Genomic DNA, 13,698 nt, shown 5'->3' with positions numbered 1-13,698 from the left:
CCACCAGTCCCCTGTCCCCACCTGCCAAGCCTGTGCCTCCCCCCAGATAATTGATAACCATCCTGCCTTCACTGTGCTCTCTTGGTAGATGTTTAACACCGGGGACAAGGTCTCCAATACCCAGCCTTCTTCTTAGTGCATGCCTCTCTCCTGCTCCTGTGTGTGTCTTGCTTGTATCTCCACATGTGTCTGTTTTCATCCAGGCTGCGTGGAGCAGTGACCTGGTTTCTCCTGTCACCTTACCTGCACGATTGCAACTCATCGAGTTACCTGCCATTTAAAAGCTGGTCACTTCGCCAAGTTCCCCTGTAGTTTGTTAAGAAACCTTAAAAGTATCAGCTTGGATTTACGTTTCATTTGACTTGCGATCTTGTACGCTTCCACTCACCTGTGCTCTCTTTTGTCTGGATGAGATCTGCCCTGAATACCTCAAGTCTCTGGGTGTTGTGTACAGTGCCTCTTGAGTGGTAAACCGGGGTGATTGTACCTTGTTTTAAAAGGGGGACTGGATGATTTGTTCCAACTATAGGGGGATCACACTTCTCAGCTTCCCTGGGAAGATCTATACCAGGTTACTGGAGAGGAGAATTGGACTGATAGTCCAACCCTGGATTCAGGAGGAACAATGTGGTTTTTGGTTGTGGAATACTGGATTACCTCTCTGCCCTCCACAGGGTGCTTGAGGATTCTTGGGAGTTTGCCCAACCAATCAACATGTTTAGTTGACCTGGAAAAACCCCGCAGCTGTGACACCGAGTGTGTCCCTCGGTGTCACAGCTGCGGGCAATCATGCCCGTGAGCCGCCTCGCCCCGCACACCTGTTGTGCATCAGGACTCTAATGAGCACCCTTCTTAAACCCCGGAGGCACACCTGCTCTCTGCCAGATCGTTATTCGTTCCCGATGACTTTCCAGCATATTCCTGTTTGCCTGCTTGCCCGGTTCCGACCTTGCCTGTTCCTGACCATTCTGTTTAGCCTGCTCCCCTGTAAACTCTGTCTGCCTTCTGCCCGATCTCGACCTTGCCTGTCCCCGACTATTCTGTTCTGCTCGCTCCCCGGAGAATCCTGTCTGTTGTCTGTGTCCAACAATAAAGCGGTGTTCAGCCAAACTCGTGTGTCGCATTTGGGTTCTTATCTGGTTCCTGACACCTCGGAGTATCCTGTGGGGGGGGGGTGCCACGAGTATGGGGTCCATGGCCCTCTGCTAAAGGCTATTCCATGTCTGTATGAATGGAGAATGAGCTTGGATTGCAATGTCGGCAGTAAGTCAGAACTGTCTCTGGTGCATGATGGTCTTCAGCGGGGCTGTCATTTGTTGTTGGTTCTGTTTATAATTTTTATTGACAGAATTTTTATGGACAGATCTACAAATTTAATAGAAGATAAAACATAAAAAACATAACTCAGCAGATGGGTCACCTATTCTTCAGGCATTTCCCCAAGAATAACCTTTTTAGGGATTAGGATGATGTCCTGTCATCTTTATCAAGCCAGGACCTACAGCATGTACTGGGGCAGGTTTGCAGCCAAGTGTAAGGCAGATGGGATGAGAATCAGCACCTTTCAACAGGTCCTGTCTCAAGTGGAGGAGTTCGGGGCTCATCAGTGAGGGAAAGACTGACAGGCAGATTGGTGCAGCCTCTGCAGTGATGCGGTCAGTCTACTGGGCTGTTATGGTTAAGAAAGAGCTTGATTTACCGTCAGCCTTTGCTCCTACTCTCAGCTATGGTCATGATCTTTGGGTAGTGACTATAAGGACAAAGGGCCAAAAGGAATTTCCTCCACAGGTTGTCTGGGCGCTCCTTTAGAGATAGGATGGAAGCTCAGTCACTTAAGAGGAGCTTGGAGTAGAACCGCTGCTCCATCACATCGAGAGAAGTCAGCTGAGGTGGCTTCTGCTGACCTGTTTCAGATGTCACCTGGATGTGTCCTTAGGGAGGTGTTGCAGGCATGTCCCATCATCCCATATCAACTAGCCCCTGACCTCCTTCCTCCGCAGGCAGGTAGAGGACAGCAGCCCTTACCCCGTGCCAGCCAGACCAAAAGAAATCCAGGATAGAAATTCAAAGATCTATCCTGGCATGAGCCTGTGCCAAAGTGTTGAGATGACCAGAACTATTCCCCTATATGGCAACTGATGCAGCAACAATCTCCACTGAAGTTGCCTGGCACACACTTTCTTCTTCCCTCCCTCACACCTTTTCCTCTCATATCCCTCTGTGCCGAAGTGGTCTGCAACCTTTATTATCAAAAGAGCCATTTTCCCTCCTTCTTTTGCCAAGTAAAAATAGTCTAGACCTGCAAAAAATAATAGAACGTATGAACTTTTAATCTTTTTATGAACAATTTCTCATTTGTTTTTAAAGTCAGGGAATAGAGCTGATCTATATCTGATATTTTTATGAATGACTCTTTTATGTGTTCACTGTCTGTGAATGGCTTCCCCCTCTTTAAGATCTCCTGAGCTAACAACTAAACTACCAGCTGTAGTTGACTGGGAGCCGAGCCACTTCTGGAGATAGCTGCTCTCGTTCGCTTCTTGTTTTTCAGCGAATGCTGCTCATTTTGAAAATGTCTTTCAACGTTCCTTTTTTATTGTTTGTTAATTTCTAGCCACATATCAAGCACATTCTTTAGCAGCATACTTACACTGAATTAAACTCTCTTTTCTTCTAAGACTTCTTTTTTGGGATTTTTCATGGTTATTGCAGGCGAGGACTATTAAAAGTGATGTGACCTTTATTCTAGTTGACATAAAACTAAAAAAATTCTTTTTTTAAATGAGATGGTATTAACTCAAAATCCAAGATAACTGTGGAACAAAATAAACAAATGATAATAACATATAATAAAAAATACATTCAGAAAGAACCTTTATTTATTTTTGCGGGCTGTTTTGTCAAGACCAAAGGGAGCCACTACAAGGAGGACCAAGGATGTGGCTCTGGTGCCGCTGGGATCTGCGCTCAGCCCTGTTTACATTAAAATATCTACAAGCATCAATTGTGTCTTATTAAAAATGTTGGATAGAGCTCTGGAAAAACCTCTATAGTTGGTACAGAGGAGGGCCACTGGCCTCCAGTCCTTCCAGGGGAGGGGAGGTGATGGGAGGAGAGGAGAGCAGAGGAGGGGAGAGGTGAGGAGAGGAGAGGAGAAGAGGGGAGAAAGAAGAGAGGAGGGGAGAGGTGAGGAGAGGACAGGAGAGGAGGGGAGAGGAGAGGAGGGGGGAGGTGAGGAGAGGAGAGGAGAGGAGAGGAGAGGAGAGGAGAGGAGAGGAGAGGAGAGGAGAGGAGAGGAGAGGCAGCCATGACCCAGCAGGGTTCCAGCATCCTGGTGATCAGGTGATCATGTTTCTGGACCCCTGCAGCCTCGGCCTCTAGCAGCAGAACTAAGATGTTAACCTAATGATTAGACAACCCTCTAAGTATGATAATTAGTCTGATTAGAATAATAACTGGAACTACAGAATTACTAACTATCAGCTTTCTCAAACAGGAAGGTTTGAAGTCTAATCTCAGGCTTCAGAGAGAAGATAAGCAGGTGCAGTCATGAACATCAACTGATTTGACAAATGAGAGATGAAGCCACGTGTTTCTGGAAGATTGAAAGCATCTCTTCCTCTGTGGCCGCGCTGTGACTCCCAACCTTCTCTCAGTCAACACTGCCCCCTGCTGGCTAAAGGCTGCTGAGGTTGGGAATGCCAGGAAGGCGGTCGAGAGGAAGACCTTAGGGGACATTTATGGACGTAGTTAAAGTGGACATGAAGGTAACAGGCGTGAGAGAAGAGGGTGCAGACAGAGGAGATGGAGGAGGATTCCCTATGGAGACCCCTGAGGGAAGCCATAGAAACCAAATCATGATGCTGAGATCTTCAGCATGCTTCATCTCTACCAGCTGATTTCAAAATCCATCAAATGTTGGATTTGATGGACAACCATAATGGAAAGACGAGAGAAAAGATGAGAGCGTTGGAGTTCTTTTGGTTCCAGTTCCCCCGTCACTGATCACCGGCATGAGCTCGACTGCAGGATCTTGATATCCAGCCAATTAATGCAGTTTTAAACCAGGACTTTTCTGTGTCTTTGTGTGTTACCAACTTGTGTGTTGGTAACATGTCTGTGTGGGTCCTCCCAGGGTCAGGGTCAGGGTACAACAGCAGACAGGTCAGGTGAACCAACGATGTGAAGACATGATGTGTCCACGTGGTGGCGCTCTAGAACTGCTGAAGAACGGATCCCGATCAGGGACTGAGCAAATCACTTCCATTCCAGTCACCACCGTCAATCTGGATGGTTTATTTACTCAAGAATGCACATTTATCAAGATTATGAAAATGAATGTACATTCATATTTCAGATGCATATTTCAGGCTGAAGCAGTGTTCAAAGAGAGTTGTTTAAAGCAGGAAAATTGCTAATTTCCCTGGTGGACACCCCCTAAAGGGATCAATAAAGTACTCTTGAATCTTGAATTTAAAAAAAATAACACATGAAAAAGGTGCGTTGTCCGCGTGAGTCAATTTGGCAATGTGAAAGGGTCCTTGTTGGATCCCAGGCCGAATGGCCCTGCAACTGACTGGGGAAACTAGTGGGGCAATGCGGGTCTCCTTTCAATATTAACGATGTCCCACGTTGTCCCGCTAAACTAGCCGATGACGTCAATGTTTCTGTCTGTTGCGTTGTGATTGAGCCACTGGACATCCTGTCCACAGAGTCTGATCTCATCACAGAAACTTTAGCTACTCCATCTTTAATGGAAGCTCATCCATCCTGCCGGGAGAATCCCGCCCACGGGATGCTGTAGCCATATCACGCAGCTTTTTATGGTTCATGGCAGCCAACGGACAGATCAACAGATCCACCATCTGCTCTGTGGGGAAGAGACTCAGCAGCAGATTTCAGCTTCTGTGCTGCCCCCAGTTATTGACACTGATATAAGCAGCCTGGGACACACTGAGTGGCTTTATTAGCAACTTTGCTAATGAAGCTATGGCCACCCAGGACTGGCTAAACCTCCTGAGCCAGTGCTGTTCTTATTGTCCTCTGTTGTCAGGAGTTTAAGACATAAGAGCACGCGGAGAAATTTGCAGGAGTTTTTCAGGTGTCACTCTTTCTCTTAGAAGCCTGATCACTGGAGCCATAATTTAGACGAACTTGTCAAATGACCTCTGTTAGCATCTCTCCAGATAAGCCATAAATTCCGTCCTCCTACTCTTCTAAACGAATGTGGACATCATTGTCTTCGCTGAGCTTGGAATCTTTGCCAATGGGACTCACCGTAGACTCATTGACATCCATGCTGTCCATCCATTATTTACCTCATAGCGTTCTAGCGCAGGTAAAGGTGGAATGATGACGTTGTCGAGGTGATGACATATGAGAGGGAACAACCACACCCCCTCTCAGGGAGTTCAGACCCACTACTGGTAATGTGAACATGCCCAAGCAGTACAAGTAACAGTTTATAGAAGATGTTATTGTTCTGTCGTTAGGGACACCTGCGTTAGCATATTAGCATATTAGGGTTAATGTAACAGTAGCAGACACATGTTGGAGTGGTGGACACTCGCAGCTGTGTGAATTGAGTCAGCTGGGCTGAGTCTACCAGTCTACCCCCCTAATTCTGAAGGCAACCTTTCCTTTTCTGTAAAAAGTAGATGCCCAGCAGGATGAGTCCAGCTCCGACGACACTGATGCTGAGACCAGTCAGTAGCTGTGGGGTGAACAGACCCACCATTACAGACATGTCACAAATGAGAGGAGCCCACAAGGTGAACTCAAGCCTTACTGTGTAAAGAAGAACGTGCCGGCCGTATCCGTCTGACCTCTGTTCCTGCTGGCTTTCAGTGGCGTTCCACTGTTCCGCAGAGCTATCGTAGTCCAGATTCAGAATTCCCACGGGCAAAACACGGATTCCCCAGTAGATCCGTTTCACCCTGCGGTGAGAGGTATCCTGCACATCACAGCGATAGGTACCTGAGGAGACAGGGAGTCCTTCAGGTCAGCTTTTCAGAGCTGTTTCACATCATGCAGGTCAGAGAGTGATGTTCCCCTCCAGCTCTCCTTTCCACCTGTATCTGCTGAGTGAGCTCTGTTCTAAAGCGACCAGCAAGTCACACTAGGATCTTCTTACAAACTATTTCAGTCTTGTCCTTGGGCCTTGTAGGACCACTGGGTCCAACCGTAGGAACTCGGCCAAACTTGTGCACAGTGAATCGCACACTAATCAAATATGCACCAAAACGTGCAGCTCGATGAGGAGGATTTTCATGTGTGATTTCAAAATACTATGCTAACACGGCTTTCTTTTCTTAAGCTTTGGAGTACGCCACCTCCCGCAAGGTTTGCCGTACCGGAGTGGGGTAGGTATTCGTATTCGTATAGTTATTCGAGAGTAACACCCCTCAACAAACCGTTGTAATAAGAATAATAGGAGTGGGCTCGAAAAGGTCACGCCTTTTGACCCCGTTTGAAGGTCCACAGCTCTGCTATACTGTCACCCTGTATTACCATAAAAATGTTAAAATATAGCCAAAGTGGTCCAGATTCACTTGCGACCCTTCAGTATCCCATGTCTCCTGTGGGGGCATTAGTTTAAGGCCTGGATTTTCCCTCCTGACTCATTTAACATGGTGTCTGTAGGAGAGACGTGAGTGGGGGACCACGTGACCAGGTGGGGGGGCTGGACCAGGAGCAGGCTGAAAAACCGCTTTAAAACTTTTTCGAACAAATTGTCATAACTCTTCCCCAGAAGGTACAAAAAACATAAAAAAAATCATCCTTTATTAGCCACAAGCCTCTGCTCTCTCACAAACATCACTTTCTTATTTGCTTAATTAATCCTCCCCCCGTAAAACCAGCTGCTGTGCCGATAGATCCTCAAGTCTCTCATTAACTCCCAGAAGCCTGTGGGAGAAACCGTTCAAACTGAAAAAAGCTTTGTTCTGAACTCGTGTTACTCCGACATCCGTTAAGCTAATTTAATGCCATTTCTCACGTATATATTTGAAAGTCTTCTGGTTGGTAAGTGGTCAACCTTCTCCTGGGCAGTTTCTGCCTCTCACAGACCTGTTCAGCTAACGAGCTCTCAGGCTTTGCGTGACGCCACTCATTTTGTGTCTGCTACAATTTAAACTAATTTTCCTCCAACATCCTTTAACATAATCTCACTAAAATTCACATCTATTTTAGTACAATGAAGTAATATGAAGCAGCGGCCTGAGGGATGGACCACCTGCCTGTATCACAGGCTCAAACATGGCAAAGAGGGTTGAGGTCTTTGTGGGAGAGACAGGTGGTCCATCAGGACCCTCCTTCAGGCAGATTTTAGAGCAGATTTTTACAGTCCTGCAAAGGCCGTTTGTGTCTTTTACAGACAAGGGAGAGTGATGCTCTCCGTAAAGGACTTTCTACACACACACACACACACACACACTCACAGGCTGACTTCCTGTTCGTAATTACAGGCTGTTGATTTCTGTCCTTGCAGAGCTCTTTGCTCTCAACACCTCCATATTGATTTTCAATGTTGATTTCAGAGTTCACTTTAGCTTTTACTATTTCACTCCTCACTTTTCTGGAGAGGCCATTTCTCAAGAAGAGTGGCCACGAGGAAGGTGCTCTTCTTTGTTGCTAAAAGCTCTGTCGTTGACCCTGTTTGGGTTGTTGTTGGAATAATAGAGTTGTGACAAAGCTCATCAAACAGCTGCTGGGCCTGGACAGGTGGGAGACTGTCCTCAACCACAGCCTGAAGACAGGCATTAAAACCACCCTTGTGGTCGGAAGCCCCATGAGAAGGCCTGGGGAGGGACTCCATCGCAGGGTTTCTAGCGGTAACAACTCTGGTAGGTTATCGAGCTTAATCTGATCTGGTGGTTGTGAGTTATTTCTATTCTATAATAACCTGCTCAGAGCAACAGCTTTCAGTTTCTTGTAGTTTTTGACCCACTGACCCCCTAACTGTCCAAGAAAACCTCTTTTGTTATGAGTGTTAGTGAATCCTCAAGTTGTACCTGAATTCTCCTCCCTGATGGGGTCCAGAACCACTTGGTCCAACTGTAGAGCCTTCCACTGGGCAAAGAGAGAGTCATCTGAGGTGATTATTCCTCGAGCGTATCGCCACGCCACCCTGGACCATGAAGAATGTTCCAGTTTTAACAAGCAGAGGAGTACTGGTGCTGCCATCCTTACCTCCAGGAGAACCTTCCCATGGCTTTCATGACTTCCCCCAGACAGTCCAGCTCCACCCTTTGCCCAGATGTCATGGTCATGGTCTGAAGTCCACACTGCCACGACTCCAGACACTTTACTGTGCGGACGCGGCACTTCTCTGACACCTACAGGAAATTATTTCGGAGTCATCAGGAGTTTGTTACCCCACATGGTTCTTTTTGTTGAGCTTTCCTACCTCAGCATCACCTTCGTCTAACGCTGCCTGGCTGTCCTTTAGGAGGCACAATGTTTGATTCCTGAGTCCAAGCCCACAGGTGGTGCTGCAGTGGGAACTCCCTACAATGACCTCCACTTCAGGTTCTACCTCCGCTGGGCTTATAGGGTGGAAGAGGAAGAGGAGGATCACGAAGAGCAGCAGCCTCGTAGTTTTGTGTTGAGCCATTTTATGATGAAGGATCTTCAAGAAAGTTTTTAGAGATTTAAATATATTTGTCTTTATTTATTTATTGCTTACTTGAAGAGTTGTGCATTGACCTCTGACCCCAATGACCCCCTCTCTCATACATCTAGAGGATAACAAACTGTGACCTCTACATTTCTGTCTTCTCTCCTCATCTCTTGGGGCTCAAACAGCCTCCCAGGATGTTGGCGCAGTTCTATACGGCCATCATCGAGTCCATCCTCACCTCCTCCATCACCGTGTGGTTCGCTGGTTCCACCGTCAGGGACAGACTGAGGCTGCAGCGCATCGTGCGCGCTGCCGAGAAGGTGATCGGCTGCAGGCTCCCATCCATCCAGGACCTGTATATCTCCAGGACCCGGAGGCGTGCAGGTCGGATCACGGCCGACCCTTCCCACCCTGGTCACGGACTGTTTTCCCCCCTCCCCTCAGGCAGGAGACTACGGTCCATTCGGACCAAAACCTCCCGCTACACGAACAGCTTCTTCCCCTCTGCCATCAGGCTGCTGAACACCAAGTGACTTATCACTTAAGCACCATGTACAGCAGCCAGTCGGACTCACGAACAATACATTACTCCTGCTTGGACCTGCACTATTTCTTACCACATACCTCTTACCACCTACTATTTATGTATATAATGTATATATGTCTTATTTTACTTTATTTAACTTATTCTAGTGTGGTCTTCTTTATGTTGATTGTCGCAGCGTCACACCATGACACATTCCTAGTTTGTGTAATACTGTGTATTACATGAACAATGGCAATAAACCTGCTTCTGAATCTTCTGATTCTTGTCTATGAGTTGCTGTGAAGCACCTATAGAAAAATTACTCTGAGCAACAAAACTACTTTACCTCAAAGATGCAATCTGCCAGATTCAACGCAGACATTTATTAATGTGATCCAGATTTACAGACTTATAATAGGAAATTGCATCAAAACCACAAGTCTTTGACCAAAGCCAGACCTTTGATCAAAGCCACATGTCTTACATCAGCTGGGGGGGTGACCAGGGGTTGGGCTCTAGTGAAGTGATGATTCTCTGCAACTTCCTGAAGTTGGAATCAGAATTTAGAAGTGAAGAGGGGCAACATTCATTACTTTTATTGACAGCCATTTTGGATTTAGCTACAAAATGTTCGATTAGCAAACAGCTCAACAATACATCGTTTGTGGAAAAAGCAGTCAGAAAACACCTTTATTTACTGTAAACTGATAATGAAAGAATTTAGATCACCCAGCAACAAGTTACAAAACAATACTAAAGCCACAGAGGCGACATCTGATGAGCCAGTCACAGCTCCCCTTTTGTGGGTCATGAACAGTAATTATTGTGTCTGCTTTTGGTGTATTAACATCAAGGATACTTTGAAACATATTAAGAGCTTTTTTTCACTGTAACCATATTACAGGGGCACACGCCTCACACAGTAGTTCCTCAAATGACAGTGACGCTATGATGACCACCCCTGCAGCTGCTGCTCTACTTAAGAATTTTAAATATGATGTCAAATTAAGGATGCTAGTAACATAAAATTATATCAGCCACCTGAAAATGCCTCTGGAGTGGTGAGTCACATTAGCGTATATGTTAGTAAACATGTCTAGCTTGGTTATGTATCACTAAATTAGCTTTATGACTATATTTAAAAAGACGACTCAGCTTTTTTGTGTCAAAATTGTTTGCACTGAGTGATGTTGACGTGACCATTAAAAAAAAAAACACCAGCGACATTAATCGTACCTTCTGCTGCCACTATCTACTGACCAATGTTAAATGTAAAATGATAATGTTTATATAACAGGGTTATCAGGTTACCCAGCTTGACTGTCCAGCTTGACGGTGGGTAATTCTGCTGAAACTCTAAAAGTGCAATAACAGAAAGGATTTGGTTACCGCTCGCTACAGCTTGCGCAGTAGAATAGAATGCACCACACTCCAGTCAAGCCCTGGTCGGCCACTCATATATGCAAATGTATAAAGGTAGTATAAAAAGGCTGAATACACCTTTGTGGGTCCATGGGGCCAGATGTATAATCTGATGTGGGTACGGTAGTTTGATTTTGATTTGTTTTCAAGTCAATTATTTTTCGTATAATTGATTTTGGGGTAACACATTTAGGGAATACCTTAAAGAGCCTCAGAGGAGAATCTTGTTCATAGGTAGAGGTTCAGCTTACCAGGGTTCCTCTATTTACTGGTGTTGGATTGCAGTACCTCTCGTGTGTCACTGCCAATCCGCGTGTTCTTTAAATGAAGACTTCAAGTAAACAAATGTCAATTTTAAAATGTATTTAGCAAACAGATGTATTTAGCAAACAGATGTATTTAGCAAACAGATGTATTTAGCAAACAGAATCAATTCAAGATACAAATATTACAGAGCTCTGGGCCAGTTCATAACCCTAGCAACAACAAAGTCAATTGTCAGGGCATGAAGTCTGACGACCTAACTATCCCTTGACCCAGTCTTATATAGAAAGATATATGTAAATTATTGATGCTAATTCAGTCCAATCCAGTCCTTCTTCTTGGATGACCCCATCTTCTTCTTCCAGCCTCCTTTGGTGTTGGTGTGGTCCTTCTTGTCCATTATCTTCTCCAGATGGCCAGGTCCGAAGTCATATTCCTGCCAAGGAACTTATCAACACCAGTAAACTACGTTGTCATGTTTTACGATGGGGATCTACCCTTTCCTGTCTGGCTGGCTCCAACTGTCTGACCAGTCTTCAGGTCAAGGAAGGGTCAACTGACTTGCTTTTGTGTATTCCTACTAAAGAGTATATAGTATTCTTAACTTCTAAACTAACTGTAACATAAAACAAAACATATAGTATAACACATGCTAATAGGATAAAAGATGCTAACAAGATAAAATATTTCTCTTCACTGGTAACCCTCCCCTTTTGGCCGAAGAGGACATGATGCAAGGAAGACCTGACTGCAGTAGGTGGAAAGATGGAGACTCATCCGATGGCGACATTCTGTGGGAGTTAGTTGCATTGGTTCTGAAGAATCAAGTGTAGGTAGTAGGAAGAGCCGGAGCCATGGTTGCTTTGGAGGGGACGACCTCCAGACTTGTCCACTGGCTGTAGGCTTGCTGTAAATGGCTGTTGCCCTCAGAAAAGAGTCCTCAAACCTGTAGACCATGAAAACTCTTGCTTGATATTTACTGCCGTCTGTTTTTTGTTCATCCTGAGTGGAACTCTTTGGTTGTGTGTTTGTGTTGAAAGCTTTGGCTGTCTTGGGGGTTTCTATCATCCACAAATTTGAAATTTATCAACAGTGGAGAAGTAATGGGGTAGTAATAGTGTAGCAAGCTATGTGTACTTCATCCAGAAGTATTCTACTCCACGTGTGCTTGAGCTTGGCTTTTTTGAGCAGTTTGTGGTTTTCCTCATAGTTCTTTAAGTATGGCTATTCCTCTGACATTTGCTTCAGTGCAGCTTTGGAGGAAGTCAGCAAACTCTCATAGAGCTAGTGGATCATTTGTGTTGATCTTTGGCTATTTCATGGGCTTATTGTAAGCTTTCTGTATGATGGATAAATGTAAATAAATGTACAACATTCCATGCTTCATTATAACTGTTCTCTGATCTCGATAAAAGAAACTTTCAACCGCTTTGCGTGCCTCGAGATAAACATCTTCTCAGTTGCTGGGAGGGAGTTCATGCCAACGAGAGTCATAAAAAACATTTTCCAATCTGTAAATATTAAAAGGTCACCACTAAACCTGGTTGGTCCAGGGACTGGCACACAATTCATGCTTAATGATCTGCTGATTGCTTGAGCTAGACTGACAGACTCCTGGGACATTGTCATTCCAGGAGCTACTTCACAAGGTTGGAATGACGCAGCGTCCAGATTCAACTGAGGTACAGTTCGCATTCTGTAGCAAGAAGAGCTAGTTCTGTCATTAATGCCTTTGTTGTGTATTCAAAAACTTTAAAACCGCTCTTTTGCCACTTTTAACTGCTGCACTTTTGCTTTCTTTTGCTCCAACCGTTGTTGCATTTCCACCTTGATTTGTTTCATTTGGCCTTTGAGTACTCAAGCTCAGCAGCAAGCTCTGCTCTTCATCTACTCGACTGCTATGGGTACTGGTTGAGCCAGAGAGCTGCTTCTAGTTTTAGTTTTGATATGGTAAAAGACAGAACCATGGTCCTTTCTGTTTAGCATTTCTCTTACTCTTTCTTTTTTGAGTTGAGCATTCTAATTTCCATTAATAGTCTCCAGAGAGTTGCTTATGAGCTTACAGATTTCCCTTGTTAGCATAACACCAGTGTCCATTTTGCCCTTATATAAAATATTAGCAAAGTGGCTACAAGTTACATTACCCAGTGTAATACATAGAGCTCAAAATGGATTAATCTTTGGCCGCCAAGAGTTTAAAAATCTTAGAAGAGTCCCTGTCAGATAAGGGTCTCTTATCTTCAGATGCTGAAACCGGCCTTTGACAAGGTCAAATCTATTATCTATTATCAGTTTATTGGTTTGGTTTGAACAAAAACATGGAAGGTGTTCTGGTAGTAAAAATATATGCTAGGACACCTTCAGACCCGCACAGAGGTACATTGAGCAAGGATCCAAACCCCCAAACGCTCACATAGAACCATGCGATGAGCTGGAAACTCCAGCATCCAAAATGTTATGTCTGGAGTCTGGAGCTTCACTAACTGCTCTGTCTCCTCAGGTTTCAGAACCTTGTGGAACTCCTTGACCAACCTATTGAATAAAGAGGAAACCAGCATAGAAACCAGTCACAGTTGCCTTAACCAGTTTTGTTTCTGTGCTGTAGTGAGCTCTAAAACCTGACTGAAACATCTCAAACAGGCTGTTCCTCTGCATGTGCTCGGGTAACTGAGTCACCACCACCTTCTCAAGAATTTTAGATTAAAGGAAAGTTGGATATAGGCCTATAATATCCTATATAATAACCTGTCACTAAAGAACAATTGATCTGGTCCACGATAGAACTGCCTCTCAGTGGTAAAACATGTGTGTTGGGATGGGATCTAAGAGACACATGATAGGCTTGGATTTCTGAATTAACGGAGAC

The 13,698-nt window shown here is 44.9% G+C and overlaps 1 protein-coding gene across 3 annotated transcripts; it reads right to left on the bottom strand.

Annotated features, from left to right (window-relative positions):
- Positions 1-5,509: 5,509 nt before the first annotated feature.
- Positions 5,510-9,543, bottom strand: tmem81 (transmembrane protein 81). Of its 3 annotated transcripts, none has more exons than XM_003977559.2 (6): positions 9,493-9,543; positions 8,408-8,629; positions 8,191-8,336; positions 8,013-8,128; positions 5,789-5,976; positions 5,510-5,713 (listed from the first exon to the last, which is right to left on the bottom strand). In XM_003977559.2, exons 1-6 carry the CDS (start codon positions 9,526-9,528, stop codon positions 5,618-5,620), a joined length of 804 nt encoding a protein of 267 aa, XP_003977608.2. In that variant the 5' UTR covers positions 9,529-9,543; the 3' UTR covers positions 5,510-5,617. The 3 variants fall into 3 exon arrangements, with proteins under 3 accessions (XP_003977608.2, XP_029690316.1, XP_029690317.1); XM_029834456.1 differs by lacking the exon at positions 9,493-9,543 and adding an exon at positions 8,859-8,882; XM_029834457.1 differs by having other exon boundaries at positions 5,556-5,713; positions 5,826-5,976.
- Between the last annotated feature and the right edge of the window lie 4,155 nt (positions 9,544-13,698).

Source organism: Takifugu rubripes, chromosome 3, assembly GCF_901000725.2.
Source record: "Takifugu rubripes chromosome 3, fTakRub1.2, whole genome shotgun sequence".
Taxonomy (NCBI): Eukaryota; Metazoa; Chordata; class Actinopteri; order Tetraodontiformes; family Tetraodontidae; genus Takifugu; species Takifugu rubripes.
This window is presented reverse-complemented; position numbering and strand designations above follow the sequence as displayed.